At 49.9% G+C, this 23575-nt stretch overlaps 1 protein-coding gene across 4 annotated transcripts in view; it reads right to left on the bottom strand.

Annotated features, from left to right (window-relative positions):
• MEIOSIN (meiosis initiator) overlaps positions 1-23575 on the bottom strand; it is a 2162440-nt gene that overhangs the window by 639152 nt on the left and 1499713 nt on the right. For all 4 annotated transcript variants that reach the window (XM_078660969.1, XM_078660970.1, XM_078660971.1 and 1 more), the window contains exon 9: positions 2578-2660. In XM_078660969.1, the coding sequence (XP_078517095.1) occupies positions 2578-2660 (83 nt within the window). The remainder of the gene's footprint in view (positions 1-2577; positions 2661-23575) is intronic.

The following is a 23575-nucleotide window of genomic DNA, read 5'->3' as shown; positions in this document are numbered from 1 at the left end:
GGACCAGCGAGAATAAAAGCCTTGCGATGGACCGTTCGTGCAATGTCTGAAATATTACAGATGTGGATGCAGTGGTTCCTGGTAGAGGAATACTTAATTTGTTGACACCACTTATTAAGACCTCCTGGAAAAGTGCCCATGTTGTCTACAGGAAATAGCCTCACTAGAGGAGAGTCCAGCAGTGTAGGTATATAGTGTCCAGAGAATGTGGTAGTGTAGTAGGATCTTGATGACCTCGATCAGCATGTGGAATCCTGACTTCTTCTTGAATAGGACACTAAGTGACCTTGAATGGTAGTAAATACATTGAGATCATGACTTCACTTTTGGCACATGGAGAGGTCTGGTATGTTGGGACCAAGACATGAAGCACCTTGGGGGAAGTGCAATTTATGCAGGGGATTGCGGAGGCCTAGTATGCATGACTGGCGGAATTATTGCAAGAATTACTGGCGGATGGTCTTCGGTTGTAGATTGTGGCATTGCAGAATTTGGAGACGGAGAATCTGGCATGATGACTGGAGAAGTATATAAATTCCCTTGAAACAGAAATGAACACAGGTTGCTATACCAAACGCTATACCGAAACGCGTAGACGCAATAACTGGTATAATTCAAGTCTCCAACACCAAAGTTGATACGCTGATGTGATAGCGATACAATACCGGTGCAATCACAACGGAGCCAGAATATACAATTCGTACTCAACAATTTCATGTTGTACCTGTTCTGTCTTTTTTCAATTGTGCAGGTCGCAATTGGTTGCATCGTTTTAATTGTGTTTTTAGACTAGGGATCTAGATTAGCCAACCCTAAAATTGTGTTTTTAATTTTATTCAAAATAAATGCATTTTTAACTCTCAATATGTTTTGTTGTATGTAATTGCGACATTGTAAGGTTTGGTATAGCAACCTGTGTTCATTTCTGTTTCAAGGGAATTTATATACTTCGGTTGGATAACCCCATTTCCCTTGGTCCTCTCAAGGGGTACCTCTCGACTTTTCACACATGATGACTGGAGAACCTGGTCTAGAAGGAGAGTAGGCTCTAGAGTACTCAGAAACCGATTCTGTGGGGAGTCTGTGTGCTTTCATTCTTCAAGCCACTCTGCTATTGTCTTCTTCACAGCAGAAGGTTTCTTCGATGTCGAACTTTGTCTTGACATCGACTCGTCCTGAAATTGGTGAACCTTTTAACATTGATTGTTTCAACATCCTTGACATTGTGTCTTCGACACAAAAGCAGCGCTCAACAGTGAGCAAGTAGGTGCTGTACTTCAACTCATTATTGATATCCTCGACGTTGAACGGGGATGTTGTCTTTCACATTGCCTTCTATTCTTGGATTCCCCCCTGCAGAAGTCCTTAAAGGGTGGGCTTGGGGCATTGTTAGAGGGAGTAGCCTCTCCTCGTCCCTCAGATGCATCTCCAGCCAGGGAATATTGCTGTTCTCTGCAGATTAGGTGAAGCTCCTCATGCTCTTTCAAGTTGCACCTGGAGAGGGAGCTACAGTGTCAACATCTTCTGAGATCATGACTATCTGGTAGACATAGAATACAGATCCTATGCAGGTTTTTTTTATTTTTCTTCCACAATCCGGGCACTTGGGAAAAAGGATTGCATTTTGCAAAAAATTGGAAATATTTCCTGTCAGTAAATTATCTCATATACTCTCTGCCCTAAAGGACGTCAAGTGGGTCACTTTTAAAATGGATTTGAAGTGAATTAAAGAAGAAAAAAAGCCAAGCTATATGCTCCAGGATCCTCTCAGCAGGGGCCTGAAAAAATAACTGTGTCAACTGGCATCTAGAGGGCATGATGAGATACTGGAGAAAAAGGTGCACTTAGAGGCACTGTGTTTAACTAAAGATCCAAGTGCACTTAAAGGCACAGGCTTCTATTTTCTTTCTTAAATTGCTGCAGCCTATACAGAGACATTGCCTTTCCTATCATTCGCTTTAAAAGATAATGAAAAGGGCCTGTGAAGGATGGTTATATTTAGTAACTTTTAAAGGCTGGAAGTATTAGTATTGTCTTCCATCTTTTAAAGTACATTACTGAAATTTGCAATATACCCTTTTGTAAGGCTGCAAAAGGTTAAGTTTGTGTCCCATGGAGCTCCCGGCCTTTACGAAGTAAGGCAAATATACTACACAAAATGAGGCTTTGAAAAAAGTAGTTGGGGTCCCCGTAAATGGACGTAACTATTTATTGCTTATGATTTTCAATAGAGATCCCCTGAGAGAGAAACAGAAAGTACACAACACAAGAGAAAAAATAATTGTGCAGCCTTCTAATATCCATAGATTGAAACAAAATAGCTAATTTATAAGAAAGGCTATACCTGTTTTCTAAAGATGTCGTAAGATTCACTGACAGTAAAGCTTGTTCCAAGTGTATGGATATCTTGTTTGAAAAGGTTTCTAATTCTCTCATAATAGCATGATGAGTTACTGAAAGTAGTACATGTGAAAGTATATGCCATAAGAGGCATAGGATGATATTAAACAGAAGGTATGGTTGAAGTGAGGGAATTTCTTCAGTTGTTTTATTCGCAGTTGCTAAGGTGTTACCCACCTCTGTCTTGAAGGTCCCAGGAAGATTCTGCAAGAGGAAGGAGCGGGGTGACTGGGGACTCAAACGTACATCTTCAAACAAATCTGCAGAGGGAAACAAACCCATTTAGAAAAACACCTCCCAACAGACATTCCTTGGACAACTTGTCCTATAATGCAAAGTTCCTACTGCTCCTTCTACGTGAAGAGTCATAATTGGGGAACATGTCATATAACAGAACAAGTATAGGAAATGCCAGTAGGTCTGGCTTATGAATAAAAGTGCCTTTTGTGTCACTGTTGGGGTTTGACACTCATTATGTCATCATACATACATCTTTGCACTCATGCATCCATTCATCCAACACGGACTCATTCTTGCATAAACCCACTGACACAACCACAGTAAAAAACACACTAACCCAACATGTGCAAGATAAATAAAAGAATACAAGCATAAAAAGAAAAAATTGTGACATTAAAACACAGTGGACATATGCTTGCAGTATCGAAACTAAACATACCAGTAGGTACCTGGCTTGCAGAGGTATTGTAGATAGTCTATTGTTTTAAAGTTCCAGCTTTGCCTCCACATTAAAAACCGATATGTTGGCTATCTTGGATGGTAAAACAATAATGCACTCCGGACTGCAGCATTCCATATGTATCTCCTCATTTAAGGAAGAGGTCACATGGGATGTGGCGGACTTCCGATTAAATGAGTTGCAAGCATGACCCTGTTAGCACGGTGTATAAAGCAGAAGAATCATCTTACAAAATATTAAAATATAAAGAGGAGAAGCAAAGAAATGAAAGAGGATCTATGAAAGGCACAATTTGAAAACTAAAGACATGGCCAAACAGCGATGACACTGAAGCTCACTCATTTTTAATGTGAATCAAATGACTGATGCAAACGGAACCACAACCCTATGCACTACGCTGCATATTGAATATGCTACTTACCAGTATGCATCTGTTCTTGGCATGTAGGGCTGCTAACATTCATATCTATTGCATAGATCGCCGCCTAGTGTTGGGTCCGGATGATTGCACATTGTTGTCCTGGAAGAGTCTTCGAAGTATCACGAGATAGGTGGCTCCTCCCCTGGACTACAGTGCGCATGGGCATCAACTCCATCCCCAGATTGTTTTTTAGCCATTATGGCAAAGATGGAGTGTGATAGTGTAAATGATGTCCATGCTAGTGATGAAATGCATGAAGTAGTCTGCAGCTGCTACAGGCGCCGGGGAGGAGGGCGGGCGATATGAATGTTAGCAGCCCTACATGCCAAGAACAGATGCATACTGGTAAGTAGCATATTCAGTTCGAGGCATGTGGGCTGCTAAATTCATATCTATTGCATAGAATACATAGCAGTCCCGTCATGAACGGCGGCCGCCCGTGCCAGCTGCAGAAGTCTGAAAAAGAGTTTTGAGAACAGCCTGTCCTACAGCTGCCTGCTGTTTGGAGTGCACATCTACACAGTAATGTTTGGTAAATGTATGTGGTGTAGCCCACGTGGCTGCTCTACAAATGTCCTCTAAAGGAATGTTACCTAGGAATGCCATGGAGGCCCCCAGTTTGCGTGTGGAGTGCGCCCTGGGGGGGACCGTTAAAGTGCGTTTAGCTTTCTGATAACAAATCTGAATGCATTTAACGATCCACCTGGCTATTCCAGCTTTGGAAATAGCGTTGCCTTTGTGCTGAGCGGAGAAGGCAACGAAAAGTTGCTGTGTCTTCCTAAAGGGTTGTGTTCTGTCAATATAGTACATCAATGCCCTTTTAACGTCTAGCGTGTGGAGCATTCTTTCTGCTACTGTTTCTGGGTTTTGAAAGAATGCGGGCAGTTCAATGGTTTGATTGACATGAAACTGTGACACCACCTTCGGAAGGAACTTGGGGTTAGTGCGGAGCACTACCCTGTTTGAATGCACTTGTATAAATGGCTCTTGTATAGTGAGCGCTTGTAGCTCACTAACACGTCTTAGAGACGTGATAGCAATGAGGAAAGCCACTTTCCATGTCAAGAACTGAATCTCACATGAATGTAGAGGCTCAAAAGGTGGGCCCATCAACCTAGTGAGGACCACGTTGAGATTCCATACTGGAGCGGGTGGGGTCCTGGGAGGAATGACCCGCTTCAGCCCTTCTAGAAAAGCTTTAATGGCAGGCACTCTGAAAACAGAGAGATGCTGCCTGTTTTGAAGATAAGCCGCTATGGCGGATAAGTGTATCCTAATGGAAGCGTACGCTAGATTGCATTTGTAAAGATGTAACAAATAGCAGATGATGTTAGGAATGGATGCATCTAGCGGGTCAATGTTGTGCGCTGTACAATAAATGACAAACCGCTTCCATTTTGCTGCATAGCAAGCTCTTGTAGTGGGCTTCCGTGCCTCCCTGATGATGTCCATGCATTCAGGAGGCAGGTTGAGGTAGCCAAACTCTAAGACCTCAGGAGCCAGATCGCCAGATTGAGCTGTCGCGGATCTGGGTGCTGAATGTCGCCATGGTTCTGCGTCAAGAGCCTGGGCGTGAGGTGCAGCCTTTGATGCGGTACCACGGAGAGTTCTAGAAACGTGGTGTACCAAGGTTGGCGTGCCCACGTTGGAGCAACTAGGATGAGTGTCATCGAGTGTTGCTTTAGCTTTCTTGCCACCAGCGGTATCAGAGGTGCTGGGGGAAAAGCGTACGCAAATCTGCCTGACCAGTTCATCCATATCGCATTTCCCTGCGACTGTGGGTGAGGGAACCTGGCGGCAAAGTGTTGGCATTTTGCGTTTTCCCTTGTGGCAAACAGGTCTATCTCTGGATGACCCCACTGTTGAAAGTACGGGTGGAGTACTGATGGATGTATCTCCCACTCGTGCATCTGATGGCTGTACCTGCTGAGCAGATCTGCCATCTGATTGTCCGTGCCTGGGAGGTGTTCCGCCATGAGGAAGATGTTCCTCTGAATGGCCCACTTCCACATGCTCTGAGCCAAGTGAGACAGCTGTGGAGAGTGCGTACCGCCTTGCTTCTGGATGTAATACATCGCCGTCATGTTGTCCGTCCGGATTAACACGACTTTGTTGCACAGATGTATCTTGAAGGATTTGAGTGCCATGAAGATTGCCATCAATTCCAGATAGTTGATGTGCATCTTCTTTTGCTGCGTCGTCCATAGTCCCTGCACAGTGTAGTGGAGCACATGAGCTCCCCACCCCTGGAGAGATGCGTCCGTTGTTAGGATAATCTGTGGCACAGGCTCCTGGAACAGTCGGCCCTTGCAAAGGTTGTGTGGATTCCACCAATGCAGAGAGTTGTACGCCCGACCGGTGACCAACACTAGGTCTTTTAACTGTCCCTGAGCCTGAGTCCACTGATGCGCCAAGCATTCTTGGAGCGGACGCATATGCAACCGTGCGTGCGGGACAATGAAGATGCAGGAGGCCATCATGCCTATCAACTGCATGAACACTCTCGCTGGGAGTGAGTTGTGCGGTCTGAACCTCCGGAATAGCGACTGGATGTTGTCGATCCTCACCTGGTTTGGCTGAGCCGTAGCTGTCAGAGTATTGATTGCCGCGCCCAGATACTGCCGCACATGGGCTGGCTGGAGGTGCGACTTTGGATAGTTTAACGAAAACCCCAGACTGTGAAGAAGGTGATTCGTGTGGGACATGTCCGCGGCGCACTGCTGTTCCGACTTTGCTTGAACGAGCCAGTCGTCTAGGTAAGGATAGACATGTATGTTTTGTCTCCTGAGGTGCGCCGCCACGGTCGCCAGACACTTGGTGAACACTCTGGGGGCAGTGGTTACCCCGAAGGGCAGGACCTTGAACTGGTAATGCCTGTTTTGTATGGTGAACCTGAGGTACTTTCTGTGGGATGGGTGGAGTGGCATGTGAAAATAAGCATCCTTGAGGTCCAAGGTTGCGAGGAAGTCTCCCTGGTTTAGCAATGGAAGAACCTGCTGTAGTGTTAACATGTGAAAGTGTTCTGAGAGTATGTACAGGTTGAGGGGGCGTAGGTCTAGAATGGGCCTGAGCGAGCCGTCCTTTTTTGGGATTAAGAAGTACAGGGAATAAACCCCTGTGCCTTCTTCCTCCACCGGCACGAGCTCTATTGCGCCTTTTTGCAGCATCACCAGGACTTCTTGCTGCAATAAGTGCAAGTGCTCTGCTGACATAGGACGTTGTCTTGGGGGTATGTTGGGTGGAGTGGATGTTAGCTCTAAACAGTAGCCAAATTGGATAAGTTTCCTGACCCACCTGTCTGTGGTGATGGATTTCCAGACTGGCAGGAACTGCTGGAGTCTCCCCCCGACAGGTGTTGGATGGTCGGGGGGCAGTGACAGGGAGTCACTGTTTGTTGGCAGCAGAGGAACGGGAATTATTGTTGCCTCTGCCTCTGCCCTTTGCGCTGTTTCCTCTGTAACCTCCTCTATTCTGTTTTGGGTACGAGGCCTGGGCGCCTCCCTTGTTGAAATGCGACTGTTGTGCCAAGTGTCCTCTGGCAACACCCCGTGCACCTGAGCGACGAAAAGTGTTCCCTCTGTATTGTTGAGACTGAAGCGCCCCCATGGACTTAGCCGTTTCAGTATCTTTTTTTATCTTTTCGAGGGTGGTATCAACCTCTGGGCCAAACAGTCTGTCTGGATTGACGGGCTGGTTGAGGATAGTTGTCTGTATCTCAGGCTTGAACCCCGAGATGCGGAGCCATGCTTGACGCCGTAACATAACACTAGTGTTTATTGCTTTTGCTGCTGTATCTGCAACATCTAGCGCACATTTAATCGCAGCGTTAGAAATGAGTTTGCCCTCTTGTATCAGCATCTCAGCTCCTTCTTTAAACTGGTCTGGAAGGTGTTGTAAGAGCTGCTCTAAGGTGTCATAGTGCGCCCTATCATACCTGGCTAACAGGGCTTGAGTGTTAGAAATGCGCCATATGTTGGCTGCCTGCGCAGCCACCCTTTTGCCCCCTGCTTCCAGCACTTTAGACTCTTTGTCTGGGGGAGGAGCTTCACCCGTTGTCTGTGAATTCGCCCTCTTGCGGGCATTGGAGACCACCAAAGAGTCTAGAGGCAACTGTCCCCGAATATAAGTAGGGTCACCAGGTGCCGGCCTGTATTTCTTTTCAATACGTGGGTTCACCACTCTGGCTCTGGTGGGTTCCTTAAAAATGTCTGTGGCATGCTTGAGAACCCCCTTAAGCATTGGAAGTGTCTTCACCGTTTTTTCTGATGCCGAAAAAGTATCAAATAAAAAGTCAACTTCCACTGGGTCGGCATGCATCTCTACTTTGTGGTTTGAAGCTGCCCTTTCAATTAAGGCATTAAATGCCGCAGAGTCTTCAGTTGGAGAAGTTTTAACACCATACAGATGGGGGTCACTGACCAGCTGCTGGTCCCCCTGATCCCCAGAGTGTATCCAGGAGTCTTGCTGCTCATCAGGGTCAGTATTTTCAGGGAAGTTATACTGCTCATCTTGGTCACCCTCATCCCCATTGGATCCAGTGGGTGAAGGTGTAGGACTCCTCCCAGGCCCTTGAGGGATGGGTTCAACAAGGTCTGGCGTGTCTGGTGCAGGCCTTTTCTTTTTTAGAGGTATGACATAGGATTCTACAGGCTGTGCTGTAATTTTCCGTTTGTAGAGCGTTAATCTACCCGTGTCGGTGTTGATAAACTGCTCAGAATGTTCATCAGGCAAGGGTGGTCGACCAAAACCACCCGTTAGCTGAGCCACGGATTCCTCGGTCACCGTACGAGGTGCAAAAGCCTTCGGCGCCACCTTCGGCGGTAGAGTGTAGAGGATCGGCATCGAAGTCTTGGTCAGTGGAACACTCTGCTTCGGCACCGAGTGTGTTGTCTGCTCCGACGCCTTGTCCTTTAATCGTTTCAGGGAGTCCGTGACTTGCTTTGTAAACGAAGCGGATGGCTTCGTCGAGCCGACCGATGATCTCTGCCCACCCACAGGGGAAGATCCATGCGTTGACGATACGTCTTTGGGTGGCGGATGCGCGGATGCACCTTCGACAGCTGTGCTCCGGTCCCCCGTCCCGGCCGTAGTCGTCGACGTCGCTGACTCTGGAGCAGCGGATTTTACTTTCGGCGTTGGGGCTCCAGACTTCGGCTCGGCGCCCTTCGCCGACGCCGTTTCGACTGTCCGCGTGCCTGATGGTACGGCAGTTTTCGCTGAAGGGGTCTCGACAGTCTTTTTAGACTTCGACACGACCACCTTAGATGACACTGGCTCGACGACCTTCTTCGAGCTGGTCTCCTTGGCCCCTTTCGGCACCTTAGCGTGTTCGACAGCCTTCTTCGGCTTCGATGCCTCCGAAGACGACGGTGCCGACGCAGTCCCAGACGTCTTCGGTGTCGATGGTGTGTCGGCCATCTTTGTAGTTTTCGATTCCGAAGGTTTCGGTTTCGATTTGTGTGATGGAGGCTCCATAGTCGTGTCTGTAGCCGGGCCAGGAGGCGGGGCCGAGGATCGAGGAGTAGGGTCGTGGGTAAGGCCGAGTGGCGATCCCGTGACCTGAGCCTTAGTAATTGTACGCACGGGGCATAGCTCTTCCTCCGAGCTATCTTCCGCGGCTCCATAAACTTACTCGTCGTCCCCTACCTCCTCGACGTTTTCGTACAGGTCCAGGCCCTCGATGGGTTCCCCGTAGGCGGCCTCGACCTCCGCCGATGAAGGTGAGATCTGCAGGTGAAGCTCTTGCTCGTCTGCGTCGGGGTCTGTAAAGATGTCGACAGGCGCTGGTGCCGATCGCTGGGCCTTGAGGCGCGCCACGCGCCGAATCTTGAGCGTCTTCTTCGACCTGAATTTGGAACAGGCCATACAGTTGGCCTCGTTGTGGTCCGGCGACAGGCCCTTGTTGCATACAGGATACACGTCGATGTGTGGGTACTTCGATCCACACACGGGACAGTACTTGAACGGGCTTCGTTCCATCGTAGCGTCGTCCGGGTCTTGCTGCGTCGACAGGGTCTCGATGACCGAAGAGTCACCCGACTCCACAGTTATCCGACTCGAAGAGTTGGAGTACACACGAGACCGAACGCTAACAATACCGACGAAGTAAAGAAAGCCTTGTGGCCTTCAAAAGTTGTTTTATCGATTCCGAACAGGAGACGTCGAAATCACATCCGAACCCAATGGCGGAAAAAAACAATCTGGGGATGGAGTCGATGCCCATGCGCACTGTAGTCCAGGGGAGGAGCCACCTATCTCGTGATACTTCGAAGACTCTTCCAGGACAACAATGTGCAATCACCCGGACCCAACACTAGGCGGCGATCTATGCAATAGATATGAATTTAGCAGCCCACATGCCTCGAACAAATATATATATACACACACACGCACATACACACAAACACACACATATATGTATAAAAAGTAAAAAAATAAATAAATCATTAAGCCAGTAACGCTTTTAAAATTAAATCTGTAAAACCAAGAAGAGTCATGTTAAGATTTCATACACCTCCTTTTCCACCTCACCACTCCATAGATATTTTTAGAGATTCTCTAGACAGTGTAATATTTTGGGGTAAACAGCATAAAAATAACAGGGGGCGTGGCCTGACCAGCTAAGATGGCGGACGTGCCTCTCTAGAGCTCCGTCCGGCCGCCCGCGCAATCCGCCCTAATCCTTTGCTGTAACCCTCCCTAACTGTCCCGAACTCAATCCCCATATGGACCATCCCATTTGGGCCTCCTGTTGGCCCTGAAGCGGGAGACTGGACGGCGCCCTACCGACACGAGGACAGCCCCTCTGTGCTCCCGTGGTGAGGCCAAGATGGCGGCGCCCGTCCAGCACCGGGCGCCCTGAGACGAGGACGAGTGGCGGCGGCGAGGACGATCCTGAGACCGGCGGCGGGGCCCCCGGGACGCTCCCAGGCATCCCGCATCAAGCAATAGGAGAGGTCCTGGGCGCTCCACCGGATCTATGCAGACGGCCAACCATTGGAGGTGAAAGCGCGTCCCCATAGTAGCGCGGGAGGCCGTGAGGCGGAAGACACCCCCACACAGGAGGTTGGAGCAGCGGCGCCCCTGGACACCCAAAATAAAGCACCAACCCCGCCGGCTGCCAGCATCTCAGCATGCTGCCCCCCCTCCATTCGGCGCCGGGATTCGAGGCGTGTGGTGGGGCGGGAGAAGCAATCACAGGGTCTGCAGGAACACCCAAGTGCACCTCACAGACTCGACCAAGGCCTCCTGCATCAGGGGCAGCAGCGACCCTCGCACCGCCTCCATAAGCGCCCACGCCTCAGCACGCAGATCGCCCCCTCTACTCGGCGACGGGACTCGAGGGGGGAGGGGCAATCATGGGGCCCTGGTGCGTACTCGGACACACCCTGCCGCCGCAACCAGGGACCCCCCTGTTTAGGGGCAGCAGCGACCCTCGAACCGCCACTACAAGCACCCTCCCTCCCGCTCATCAGCACTGTCACCCATGGCCCTTCCCCTCCATTTGGCGCCAGGCCTCGAGGCGCGAGATAAGAGAGTGGAACCACAAATAGCGTGCGTGTACTCTGGCGCAAACCCAATTAAAGCAACCAACGGTCCCCCGCATCGGTGGCAGCAGCGACCCACGTACCGCCTCATTAGAGCGCCCACCTCACCGCTCGCCTGCACCTCAGCACTGACTACTGCTGCCGCGGAGTACCCAAGCGCACCCCGCAGATCCGACCAAGGCCCCCGGCATCAGTGGCAGCACAACCTCCATAAAGCACCCACGCCTCGGCACTCAGCCGCCCCCTCTACATGGCGTCGGGACCCGAGGCGCAAGGGGCAACTATAGGGCCCTGGTGCATACCCGGACACACCCTGCCGCTGCGACCAAGGACCCACCTGCTCTAGGGGCAGCAGCGACCCTCGAACCGCCACTACAAGCACCATCTCTCCCGCTCCTCAGCACGGTCACATACAGCCCTCCCCCTCCATTCGGCGCCGGGACTCGAGGTGCGAGATAAGAGAGGGAAACTACAAGGAGCGTGCGTGTACCCCAGCGCAAACCCCATCAAAGCGACCACAGGCTCCCGGCATCGGCAGCAGCAGCGAGGATAAGTTACTTACCTGTAATCCTAGTTCTCTTCCAGGGGTATCCTCATCAAAGTCATAAGCACTGAATATTCCCGCCCATGTGCGGGACCCCGGAAACAATATAAAAATATATATGTAAAAAACACATATATCTAGCTCCACATATATGTATGTACATATATTATTTTTTCTCATACCAATGCAGCCCCAAAAAGAGGCTAACACAATGTAAAACCTTGTACATGTACTGCAATTATAAAGGAAAGAAAGAACACATTAAATCAAATATCCTTTGAATTTTGTGTTTTAATGAGTAAAACCACTCATAACTCCTGAACATTGCATAAAAATACATTGTTAGTCTCAGGCTGCATTGAAAAGCAATAACATAGAAAATGAAAGCATTTTCAACAAAAACTGGCACTGTGCCTTTAAGGCAGCCCTGAACCTAGGCTTCCCATCATGCCTCAGGGGTGACAGTTAAGTCAGTTGTTCTTTGCATAACCCTGATGTCAGGGCTAAACACAAACATGAAAACGTACAGCTCTCATTTACCTGGGGAGGCGGGTGGGTTGCTTATGACTTTGATGAGGATACCCCTGGAAGAGAACTAGGATTACAGGTAAGTAACTTATCCTTCTCTTCCAGGGGATCCTCATCAATAGTCATAAGCACTGAATAGAATAGCAAGCCCAACAACCACCCGCAGGTAAATGAGAAGTACATCTTGTACCTTAAAAGACCCAACATCACAGCCTAGACTGGCTGTTAAACAGTTTCCGCAAGGAGGCTTGGCCTACTTGGGTATCTGCTCTCATGTCAGAATCAAGACAATAATGTCTGGTAAATGTATGGACGGACCGCCAGGTCGCCGCCTTACAGATCTCAGACATGGGCACATTATTGAGAAAAGCCGCAGTCGCAGCACTTCCTCTGGTGGAATGCGCCTTGGGAGAAAACCCCAGGGGTTTTTGCGCTAGCTGGTAGGCAAGTTTAATACATGAAACGATCCATCTGGAAATGGAACGTTTTGAGGCAGCACGGCCTGTCCTGATCGATCCATAGTTAACGAAAAGATGATCAGAATGACGAATCACTTTAGACCTGTCAAGATAGAATTTTAAAACCCTTTTCAGGTCTAGAGAATGCAGAGCCCTCTCAGCTGGAGTAGAGGGGTTGGAAAAAAAGTGGGCAGTGAAATGATCTGATTTACATGAAAATCTGACCCCACTTTAGGCAGAAAAGATGGATGCGTCCGTAGCACCACCCTATTCAAATTGAACACCGTATAGGGTTCTGATGCACAGAGGGCTTGAATCTTGCTCACTCTGCGAGCTGACGTGATAGTCACCAAAAAGCCGCTTTCCATGAAAGATGTTGTAAAGTAGCTTTGTGAATGGGTTCAAAAGGAGGACCCATTAACTTTGATAGCACCAAGTTCAACTCCCAGGGTGGAGAAGGAGGACGCACTGGAGAGTATACTTTTTTTAACCCGTGCAGGAAGTCCTTGACAGATGCTAACTGGAAAAAAGATTTTGAGAAGGCGACCGCCTATTAGCCGTTATGGCCGCTAGGTGCACCTTGATGGAATTAAATTTTAAACCTGCTTTAGCCAGATACAACAAATAAGGAAGAACTGCTTCTTCTTGACATTTGATCAGATCATGACTATTCTGTATACACCACATATAGAATCTCTTCCACTTGCATGCATACGAATGTCTGGTGGAAGGACGCCTTGCCTCTTTCAGAATGAACATGCAGTCCTCTGGCAATCCTAGATGGCCGTATTGGATGACCTCAGGAGCCATGCTGCCAAGCTCAGTGACGGAAGGTTGGGATGGAAGATCCTCCCGTCCATCTTGGACAACAGGTCCGGCCTGCATGGCAGCCTCTTGTGAGGAGTCACTGACAGATGAAGCAGGTCCGTGTACCACCACTGCCTCGGCCAATCGGGAGCAATCAGAATCATTGTTGTGCACAAGTGTGTTAGCTTGCTCACCACCTTCGGTATCAACGGGAGAGGTGGAAAGGCGTACACAAATTTGTTTGACCAGTCGATCAAAAGAGCATTCCCTCTCGAGCCTGGCCGTTGGAACCTGGAGGCGAAGCTTCGGCATTTGGCGTTTTGGTCGTCCGCGAACAAGTCTATGGATGGACGACCCCAGGATTGATAAAGTTCCTCCACCACTTCGTCGTGAAGAACCCAGTCTTCTTTGTCGTCCAAATGACGGCTTAGAGCGTCTGCCCTCACGTTTTGTTCTCCTGGAAGGTGAACCGCCGTGACAGATAGCTCTCGAGCCAGAAGCCAATGCCAGATCCTCTGCGCTTCCAATGACAACGTCCGAGAGCGCGTCCCCCCCTGCTTGTTCAAGTAGTACATTGTGGTGGTGTTGTCCGTCTGTACTAGCACAGATGCCTCTTGGATTGAGGGGAGGAACGCTTTGAGAGCTAGGTGTACTGCTCTCAGCTCCAGCATGTTTTTTTTTTTTTTTGAAAACCTTTATTTGAAAACAAGGCAGATACAATCACCAGCCGGCAAGAACACGGCCGGCTATTATCGAAAGACGGGCAGTACAAATCAATAATTCAAACCACATACATCCCGCCTCGAAAAGTCCGGATCAACAACCAGGATACTGTCGCACCATAACGGCACTAGGATAAGAGAGGTTTCATTTTTACTTTGCAAGGAATCAAAAATAGAACAGGATCCGATGACAAACAATATAATAACACCAGGGGTAGGGGACGTCAAAAATCAGGATATGCACGTTAGGGACCACTGCAGGCGGGGCACATGCAAGAACGCGCATTAAAACAGGATAAACAATAGACAGTACTGCATGCTCCCCCGTGCAGCACCCGCCCGCCGGATCCAAAAAGGAAGGTATTATAACATCCCCCATACTGGTCAAAGACATAAGAGTAAACCACACGCCATACGGAAACCCATAAAGAAAAAGGGGAAGAAAGAAAAGAAGAAAGCAAACAAGATAAGGAAAAATAGAGGCCCTAGAAACTGAAAAAGAGAAAGAAAAACGAAGAATACCCCCCACCCTGCATCCCTGCCTCCAGCTACGGCCCCCCCCTCAGCAGAGTGCCTGTCGCCCCTGTCATGAAACCCGAAATTTAGAAGAAGAGAAAAGAAACTACCACCCACCTAGACTAAAGTTATGCAGAAAGAAAAGGAAGAAAGAAAGGAACCATATAAAGCCCTAATAAGGGCGAGAAGCGGAGGAGGAGCCCACCATCAGCCCCCCGGCATCACAGTTCCCTTAGTCCAACATAAATCCAGGATGCACAGTCCGAGCACTGGAGTACAACGGTCCCTTGCTGAGCCAGAAGCATATAACCCTCGAAGCATCCAGCGAATCAGAACCGAAGGAAAAAGTCTCGATGTCCCATCCCTTCTGGAAGGATCCCCGGGTAGCAGAGGGGAAGACGTGGGGAAAGGAGTCCAAGCGTGGTCGCAATCCATGTGTCGCACCACGGTCAAGGCAAACATCGTCCGTTGCGGGGACAGCCACGAATACCGGAACACCATAGCCACCAGTAGTACACGAGGCCGCCATCTTGCATGAAACAGGAGCGGGGCAAGAAGTAACGCAGTGGTCCGGTATGTCCGCCATTTTGGAGCACCCCCGTGGAATCAATAGTACGTCAACCTTGTTGATCAGGATTTGCGCAGAGTAAACTATGTCATGGTGAAGGGAGACGATAGCCGCCAATAAAACGTCGTAGCCCCAAACACCTCCACGGTCCCCGTCAATCGTGTCCCACTGAGACACATCTTTGATCACACCATGGCCCCCGCTCCCCAAGGCTATGCGCCATTATGTGCCTTGCGGTTTAAAGGAAAGCCCAGCCGATCTGAACGGCCGCCGGCAGTGTTCCAGAAGCAGCCGCCCCGGTCAAGATCAGTGGGGTGAATAATTCGGAAATCCCCCGCTGGCAGCGGGGCAGCACACAGGCGGGCACTCGGCAAACCACAGGAAAGGTTGCCACCGTCACAAAAGAACCCCACTGACACTCACCCGGTACAATCAATTCTGCACCAGTAGTCAAGTGGGGCGCGCAGTTCAAAGTCGGCCGCACCCACCATAGAGGGTCCGACCGGTGCAGCACAGCTGACGATGCCCGATGTTGTTCGCTCCGCGGCCGGCCCCAGCACTAACTCGAGGCCCCGGTCGCATGGTCGCTGCGGGCCTCAAACTGCCGTCGAACTTTTCTCCAGGTCGCAAGGGGGCCCGAGCTTCAGGGTTTCACCACGGGTCATCGGAGCATAACCGCCACCGCAATGCGCCTTCAGAATACAGGATCACTGGCAGGATAGTCGCGAGGAAGGAGACGGTCCTCGGAGCCGAGGGACTACACGTCCGACCCGGTCGCCATCTTGGCTCCTCCCTCAGCTCCAGCATGTTGATATGGTAAGTGCTTTCCTTGTGCGACCACTGACCTTGAACCTGCAGGGGGCCCATGTGCGCTCCCCAGCCCAGAAGGGAAGCGTCCGTGATCAGTGTTTGTGCAGGGGGAGGTTGGTGGAACAGGACTCCCACCTGCAAATTCTGAGCTTTTGTCCACCACGGAATAGAAGCTCGAGCTGCGTCTGAGATAGTGATGTGATCGTCCCAGCGAGCCGATTGATGATCCCACTTGTCCTCCAGATCCTGCTGACGAGGACGCATTCGAAGTCTGGCGTTCGGGACCAGGAAGATGCAAGACGCCATCGACCCTAGCAGGGAGGCAATCCTGCGCACTTTCTGAGTCTTGCCGCGAAGAATCAGTCGACATTTCTGGGAGATTGAGGATTGTCTCTCCTCCGAAGGAAACACTTTTCCTGCTTCGGAGTCTAGCAGAGCTCCAAGGAAGTGGATCCTCTGGGTGGGCTGAATGACTGACTTTCCGAAGTTGACATGTAGCCCTAGTCTCTGGCAGAGCTGTATACAAGTCCGTAACTGATTCCTCACGTTGACTGGGGAAGGACCTTTCACCAGCCAATCGTCCAAGTATGGATACACGAAGACCCCTCTGCGACGTAGAGCAGCTGCTACCATCGCAACACACTTCGTGAACACCCGAGGGGCCGACTTCAACCCAAACGGCAGGACTTTGAACTGATAGTGGGAGGTCCCCACTCTGAACCGAAGAAATCTTCTGTGACTGGGGTGTATTGGGACATGGAAATAAGCACCTTGAAGGTCCAGCGAACACATCCAATCTCCCTTCCTGAGATGTGGATATATTTGGTGAAGCGCCAACGTGCGGAATATTTCCTTCTTGACATGCAGATTTAGCGTTCGCAAGTCCAGGATGGGCCTGTATTCTGCCTTCTGTCCTTTTTTCTTGACCAGAAAATAATGGGAGTACACTTCTTTTCCCCTCTGAGATACCGGAACTCTTTGGATAGCTGACTTTTCGAGTAGAGTGGTGACTTCTTTTTGCAGTAGGTGCAGCTGATGATTTGATGTAGACATCGGGGCAACTGGTGAAGGCAGACGACTGAAACGAAGACAGTACCCATTCTGAAGCGTAGACAACACCCATCTGTCTTTTGTGATGCTTTGCCACTCTTTCAAATGCTTTGTCAGGCTTCCCCCCACTGGAGTGGTCCACGGCGCTGGGGGAAGAGACGACTCATTGCTTGGCTTGAGCCTTGCCGGTGTTGTTGCCTTGGCGCTGATTATTTCCCTTGAAATTACGCTTGCCTTTATACTGGGACTTTTGCTGCCCCTGCTGATCTTGGCTCTTCTGCCAGTTCGGGGTTTGAACCCGCTGCTTTGTAGAGCCCTTGTTGAAGGAGCGAAATTTCTTCTTGAACTCTTTCTTTTTCTCAAGACCCACCGCCTTGAGAGTTTCCAGCTCTGCCTTCATGAGCTGCATTTCCTCGTCTGCACTTGTGCCAAACAATGAAGCACCTGAAAAAGGTAAGTTCAATATACGTGCTTGGGCTTCTGGTTTTAAAGCCGTTAGGCGCAACCATGATGATCTTCTTGCTGTTACCCCATGAGCATAACCATGAGCTGCTAGGGTAGCTCCATCCGCTGCGGCACTTATCACCTGGTTGGAGACTTGACTGCCTTCCAGGATGATTTCCTCAAAGTCCTTACGGTCCCCTGCTGGGAGTTTCTCCACAAAACGTTGCAGAGAATCCCACAGGGAGCGGTCATAACGCCCCAGGAGGGCTTCCGCATTGGCAACCTTGAGAAAAGACGCTGATGTATTGCAGACCCGCCTTCCCCACGAGTCTTGCATCTTACTGTCCTTATCCGGAGGAACAGTGGAGGATGAGGCAACTGCATTGGACTTCCTCGCCGCCGCAATAATCACTGAGTCCGGGGGAGGATCAGCTCTGAGGAACAGCGGATCGTCCTCTGGAGATTTGTACTTTTTAAGAATCCTTGCCGGAGCCGCTTTGACCGTCGCTGGGGTTAAGAAGACGTCCATAACTGGCTCTATAATCCCCAGCACCAAAGGCAGAAGAGGTTTGGGTGCAGACCTATGTTGTAGTGTTTCAAATATTATAGAGGTCTTGACCTGCGGAGCTTTTAAGGTAACTCCCAGCTTAAGAGCTCCCCTACCCAGTACGTCCTGAAAAGTGAAGATATCATCGATTGGAGATATCCTCGTTGAAGGAGAGTCTGTCAGGGTAGGAGAGTAGTCTCTGTGAGAGCGGGTCGAGGAAGAAGTAGAAGGAGTTCTTCGGTCTCTCCTTGTGCTTTGAGCGTGAACTACGCCTGCCGGTTCGCACCCTGCAGCGCGATCGTTCCCTTTGACGAACTGGGGAGTGCGATCTTTCCCTCTGGCGAACTGAAGAGCGTGATCTTTCCCTCTGGTGTGATCTTTCTCTCTGGTGAACTGGGGAACGTGATCTTTCCCTCTGGCGTACTGGAGAGCGTGATCTTTCTCTCTGGCGAACTGGGGAACGTGATCTTTCCTTCTGGCGAACTGGAGAGCGTGATCTTTCTTTTTGCCTCACCGGAGAGCGTGACCGTTCTCTAGACCTAGAGAGCGGTTGCTGCAACCGATAGGTTGTCTCCTTGTCCGGAGCCCAGTGATGCAGTGGCTTGTACCATCTCGGGGAAAGCCTGACAGTAGGTGATTTATGCTTCACTGGAGAGTGTGATGGAGGCGTTGCATCCTTTTGCGAATGCCTAGATTCCTCGCTGCCCGACTGATAAATAATCACATCCGGGCCAGAGTCCGAACCTGAGCCAGCCGCAGACTTGGAGCGACCACGAGAGTCCCTTTGTTCCGGCGAACTCTTCCGCTTGGCAGCGTGACTGTCACTCACTTGCGAGCCGTGGTCATCCTCCGCAGCTGAGGCAGACCCAGACGACCTTATAGACTGCTGTGCCACTGTCTGAGGTTGGACCACTGGAGTTCCATGCCTCGACGTCGATCTCCAAGGAGGTGAAGTCCACACAGGCTTCTCCAACGTCGAACTTTGCTCAACTTTCGACGGCGATTGCCCTGTGAATGCCTCGACGTCGAGCGTCGATGGTGCGACCCCGACGGAGGAAGCTTCGACGTCGAACTACCATGGTCCTTCGACGCCGATGACCTGGCGACGACGAAGGATGCTTCGAGGTCGATCCCTTCCTCGACGTCGATGGCCGATGACCTGACGACGGGGGATGCCTCGATGTCGACCGCCGATGACCTGGCGACGACGGAGGATGCTTCCACGTCGAGCGTCTATAACCAGATGGCGACCGAGGCTGCCTCGACGCCGAGCGCCCATGACTAGGCGACGGCGGAGGCTTCAACGTCGAAAACTCTACCTGAGCCTTCGACGACGGAAGTCTCGATGTTGAGCCGCCCTGCTTCAACGGAGACATCGACGTTGCACTCGACGCTGCGCATCGCCCGGTTGACGGCAGCGGAGTCTTGACTTTCGACGCTGAAGACCTTACCTTCTTCGTCGTTGGAGACCTCGACGCCGATCCCGACGCCGAAGGAGAGCAGGTCGGAACTTTCTTCGACGTCGACCGCTTCATAAGTCTCTTTGGAGACCTACCTCTCTCAGAAAGTCCATAAATCCTGCTTCTTTCTCTGTCCTTGAGAGTTCTGGATGACAAGGACTGGCAGTGGACACAAGATGCTACCTCATGAGAGTCAGGTAGACAGCGAATACACACAGGATGTGTATCAGACCAAGCCTTCTTATGCCCACAGGCAGAGCAGGTGTCAAAAAGAGCCGTAGGCATTTCTGACAAAAAATTAACCTTTTTTGAGCCCAAAAAAGGTATAAATATATCTCTAAGGTAAAAAAACGTCGAGTGAGATAAAAAATTTGAAGAAAACACCAAGTAATTCTGACAGAAAGTCAAAAAAAGGTGGGAGCTGTTAACCAGGGTCCTGACAGAAGGAGCCGGAAAGAACAACTAACCTAACTGTCACCCCCAAGGCATGATGGGAAGCCTGGGTTCAGGGCTGCCTTAAAGGCACAGTGCCAGTTTTTGTTGAAAATGCTTTCATTTTCTATGTTATTGCTTTTCAATGCAGCCTGAGACTAACAATGTCTTTTTATGCAATTTTCAGGAGTTATGAGTAAGCATGGGCGCAAAATCCGTTCCGCTCGCGGATTTTTCGGATTTTCGGTAAATCCGCAATCCGCGAACTCTCGCGGATGTGGCGAACATACGCAAATCCGCGCGCAGCGGATTTTTTGCTTGTGTTCGCACTGCTCGCGGGCCGCGGCGCGGGCAGCAACAATCTCGCACTCGCGAAATTACAACAATTACAATTGGGGAGGGGTGAAGGAAGTGACCTAGTCTCCAACTTCCTGTTCCTGTCCAGCAAGCTCCTCCCATTGCTTAGTCCATTTCCTGGCCACTTTGAATTCGATCTTGACTGGGAAGGATTACTTTTTGTGGATGCTGCTGGAGATTTGGCATTGAGGCTTCTTGGATTACTTTTGGATTCGAAATTTGTTTTCACAAGTAAGTTGATAAGTTGATGTTGTTTGTTTGTGGTGATTTTTGTGTGTGTTTTTCGACTTTCTGGGGTGGGGTTAGGGGCTGGCTATGTTGGTGGGAGGCCATTTTGAGGCATGATCCTGCAGGTCCTGGCCATGTGGATGGGGACAAGCGGCCATTTTGAAGTCAGGCAGTGTGCTTTGTGCCCTAGGGGGGCTAACCAGTCTGCTCTGATTTTTTTCATTATGCCCAGGCGAAAATCGGATTTTTAAAAAAAATGTGCCTGTATTCGCACTGCTCGCGTCCCGCGCAGCAACAATCTCGCACTCGCGAAATTGTAAAAATTACAATTCTGCACATGAGTTGAAAACTACCAGGCTTAGTTATGGGTGCATGCATGATACAACTGTTTTGTTGAATTTTAACATGATTCTGGCCAGGGCATGGATGGCATTGGATTGTGGTGATATTTGTATGTTTTACGACTTTTTGGGGTGGTGTTGGGGGCTTGCTATGTGGGTGGGGGCCATTTTATTGCCTGTTCCCGTGTGGGTGGGGGTCTAGGGGCCATTTTTAAGGCAGTTTGTGTGCTTTAGGCCATAGGCCTGCACCCAGTGTGCTGTGATTTTATCATGCCCAGGGGGCCCAGAATCGGTCTGTTCGCGGATTTAGCTGGTTTTTCGCCACGTTCGCGTCGTGAAGCAACAACCTCGCACTCGCGAAATTGCAAAAATTGCAATTCTGCACCAGAAAACCACCAGCAGGCAGCATAAACCTTCTGAAACTTGATGGATGGCATTGGATTGTGGTGATTTGATTGGTGTTGTGTTTTTTGACTTTTTGGAGTAGGGGTTGGGGGCTGGCTATGTTGGGGGGGCCATTTTGAGGCATGGTCCTGGCCATGTGGATGGGGGTCAAGCGGCCATTTTGAAGGCAGGCAGTGAGCTTTGTGCCACAGGCCTGCACCCATTTTGCCTTGCTTTCACCCATTGTGAGTCAGTGGTACATGAAACTATAACCCTCTCTGTGTGTGCTCTCTTGGATCAATGTTAAATTCCTGTTTCCCAAAAATTTAGCAATTCCTAACTTTGAAATTTCCATATTGTGTGGTGTGCACGTGTGTATTCATAAATGCCTACTTGCAAACTATTTATTGAAGCGCTACATATGCAACATATATTTACTGATGTTCCTCTGTCTTTGTTTGCTTTTAGGTGCACAAAGTCAATAACTCCGCATCATCGTTGAGCATCAGTGCCAGGAAGAAGTCCTGCTGCGGCCTGTTGTTCCGACATCTGAAGAAGATGGCTCCAAAAAGAGGTGCCCGTAGCTCCTCTTGCAAGAAAGATGTCTCTACTAAGGAGAAGAAGAAGCAAGTGGCACCACTTACCAAGGAGACTGGTGGCACCACCACTAAATTTTTGTGGAAAAAAGAAAGGCCCACCATGAGTGCTGCTCAGGTAGCCTGTTTAGTGGTTCAATCACCAACGACCAGTGATGTTGGCTCATCGCAAGAAAGTAGCAGCACACCATCAACACAGGTTGTAACTCATCTCACAAGTACTATTCAACAACCAAAGCAGCAACAACAACTGCATGGGCTACTAGTACAAGCACAAGTACATGCGCAAGGAGCTGGCCGAGAAGGAGCTGTCCAAGAAGGAGCTGGCCGAGAAGGAGCTGGCCGAGAAGGAGCTGGCCGAGAAGGAGCTGGCCGAGAAGGAGAAGGCCGAGAAGGAGAAGGCCGAGAAGGGGAAGGCCGAGAAGGAGAAGGCCGAGAAAGAGAAGGCCGAGAAGGAGAGGTCCATGGAGAGTTGCAAGTAGAGGTCAGTGAAGAGGCCCATGTAGCGGCGCATGGAGCGGTGCAAGTGCCCACAATGGTTGTTCTTCCAGAAGTAGGGGCACAGGAGGAAATTGACTTTGGAGCCGGGGTATCATGTCAGGAAGACGAAGGCATTCCTCCTGATGATTCATTTTCTCCCAGCTCCCCAGCAAGGAAAAGATCAAGGAGTGTGTGTAGAAGTTCCTCTTCAAGCCCCGCTCCATCAGATGATCTGGATCTAGATTGGCAACCATCTCCGACGACTGAGAGGGAGGCACACCATTCGCTGCGAAAGGTATCAAATGTTAAAAGGAAGGGCCCCGGAAAGCTCATACTTATGGATCCGAATGCCGGACTTGATGAAGTGGTGCATTCTGATGTTGATGAACAGGATGACAGCAATGACCTAGTCATCACACACGTCATTCCAGCCACACCGGCCATGCAGCAGACAGACATTTATACCCTATCCCGACGTCATGCTGAGCGTGACCCTGGCGACGTGGCACTGGTAGCACCACCAACGCAGTCAAGTAGTACAACAAGTTCAACAAAACCTACAGCTCCAATATTTTCACCCCAGAGGGGGACTCCATCCAGCTCGACTCCCTCAAGTAGGGTTGCTGCAATAATTGCACAACCCAGTAGATGTCTGCAAGGCTCATCCACCACTGCTTCATCTGGCATTGGCAGTATCATCTCGTGCGGCAAAACCAGAAGTTTCCAGTCCCCAGTTTGGAACTTTTTTAGTGTCCATGCAAAGTATGATAACATAGCCGTTTGTTGCATTTGTAAGACTAGAGTTAGCCGTGGTAAGACTGGTACCAACTATGGAACCGGAGGCCAGATAGGTCATCTTCAAAGAAGGCACGCTGTTGAATGGTTTGCGCACCTAGCAAACATCAAGGGAAAGCAATCCCAAAGGGCAAGTTGCCAAAATATACCCATACTAGGTGTTTCATCTGAAGATGATGGGGAGGTAGAAGAAGCGTCAGACATTTGTCCGGTTGCACCCAGTACCCCTGGCAGCACCACACCCTCCGGAACACATAGGAGGCACACTGAGAGTCTGGGAGACACACCAATGCGGAAAATGTCAACACTGAGCAGAAGTGGGTCGAAGAAGGCATCAGCATCATCCAGGAAATTTGTCCAGCGCACCATTTCAGCCATGTTCTCCTCAGATGCGCAATTTCAACGCAACCACCCAACTGTACGCCTGTATAACACTAAGC

This window comes from Lissotriton helveticus, chromosome 9 (assembly GCF_964261635.1).
Source record: "Lissotriton helveticus chromosome 9, aLisHel1.1, whole genome shotgun sequence".
Lineage (NCBI taxonomy): Eukaryota > Metazoa > Chordata > Amphibia > Caudata > Salamandridae > Lissotriton > Lissotriton helveticus.
The sequence above is the reverse complement of the archived record's forward strand: the minus strand, read 5'-3'. Positions and strand labels throughout refer to the sequence as shown.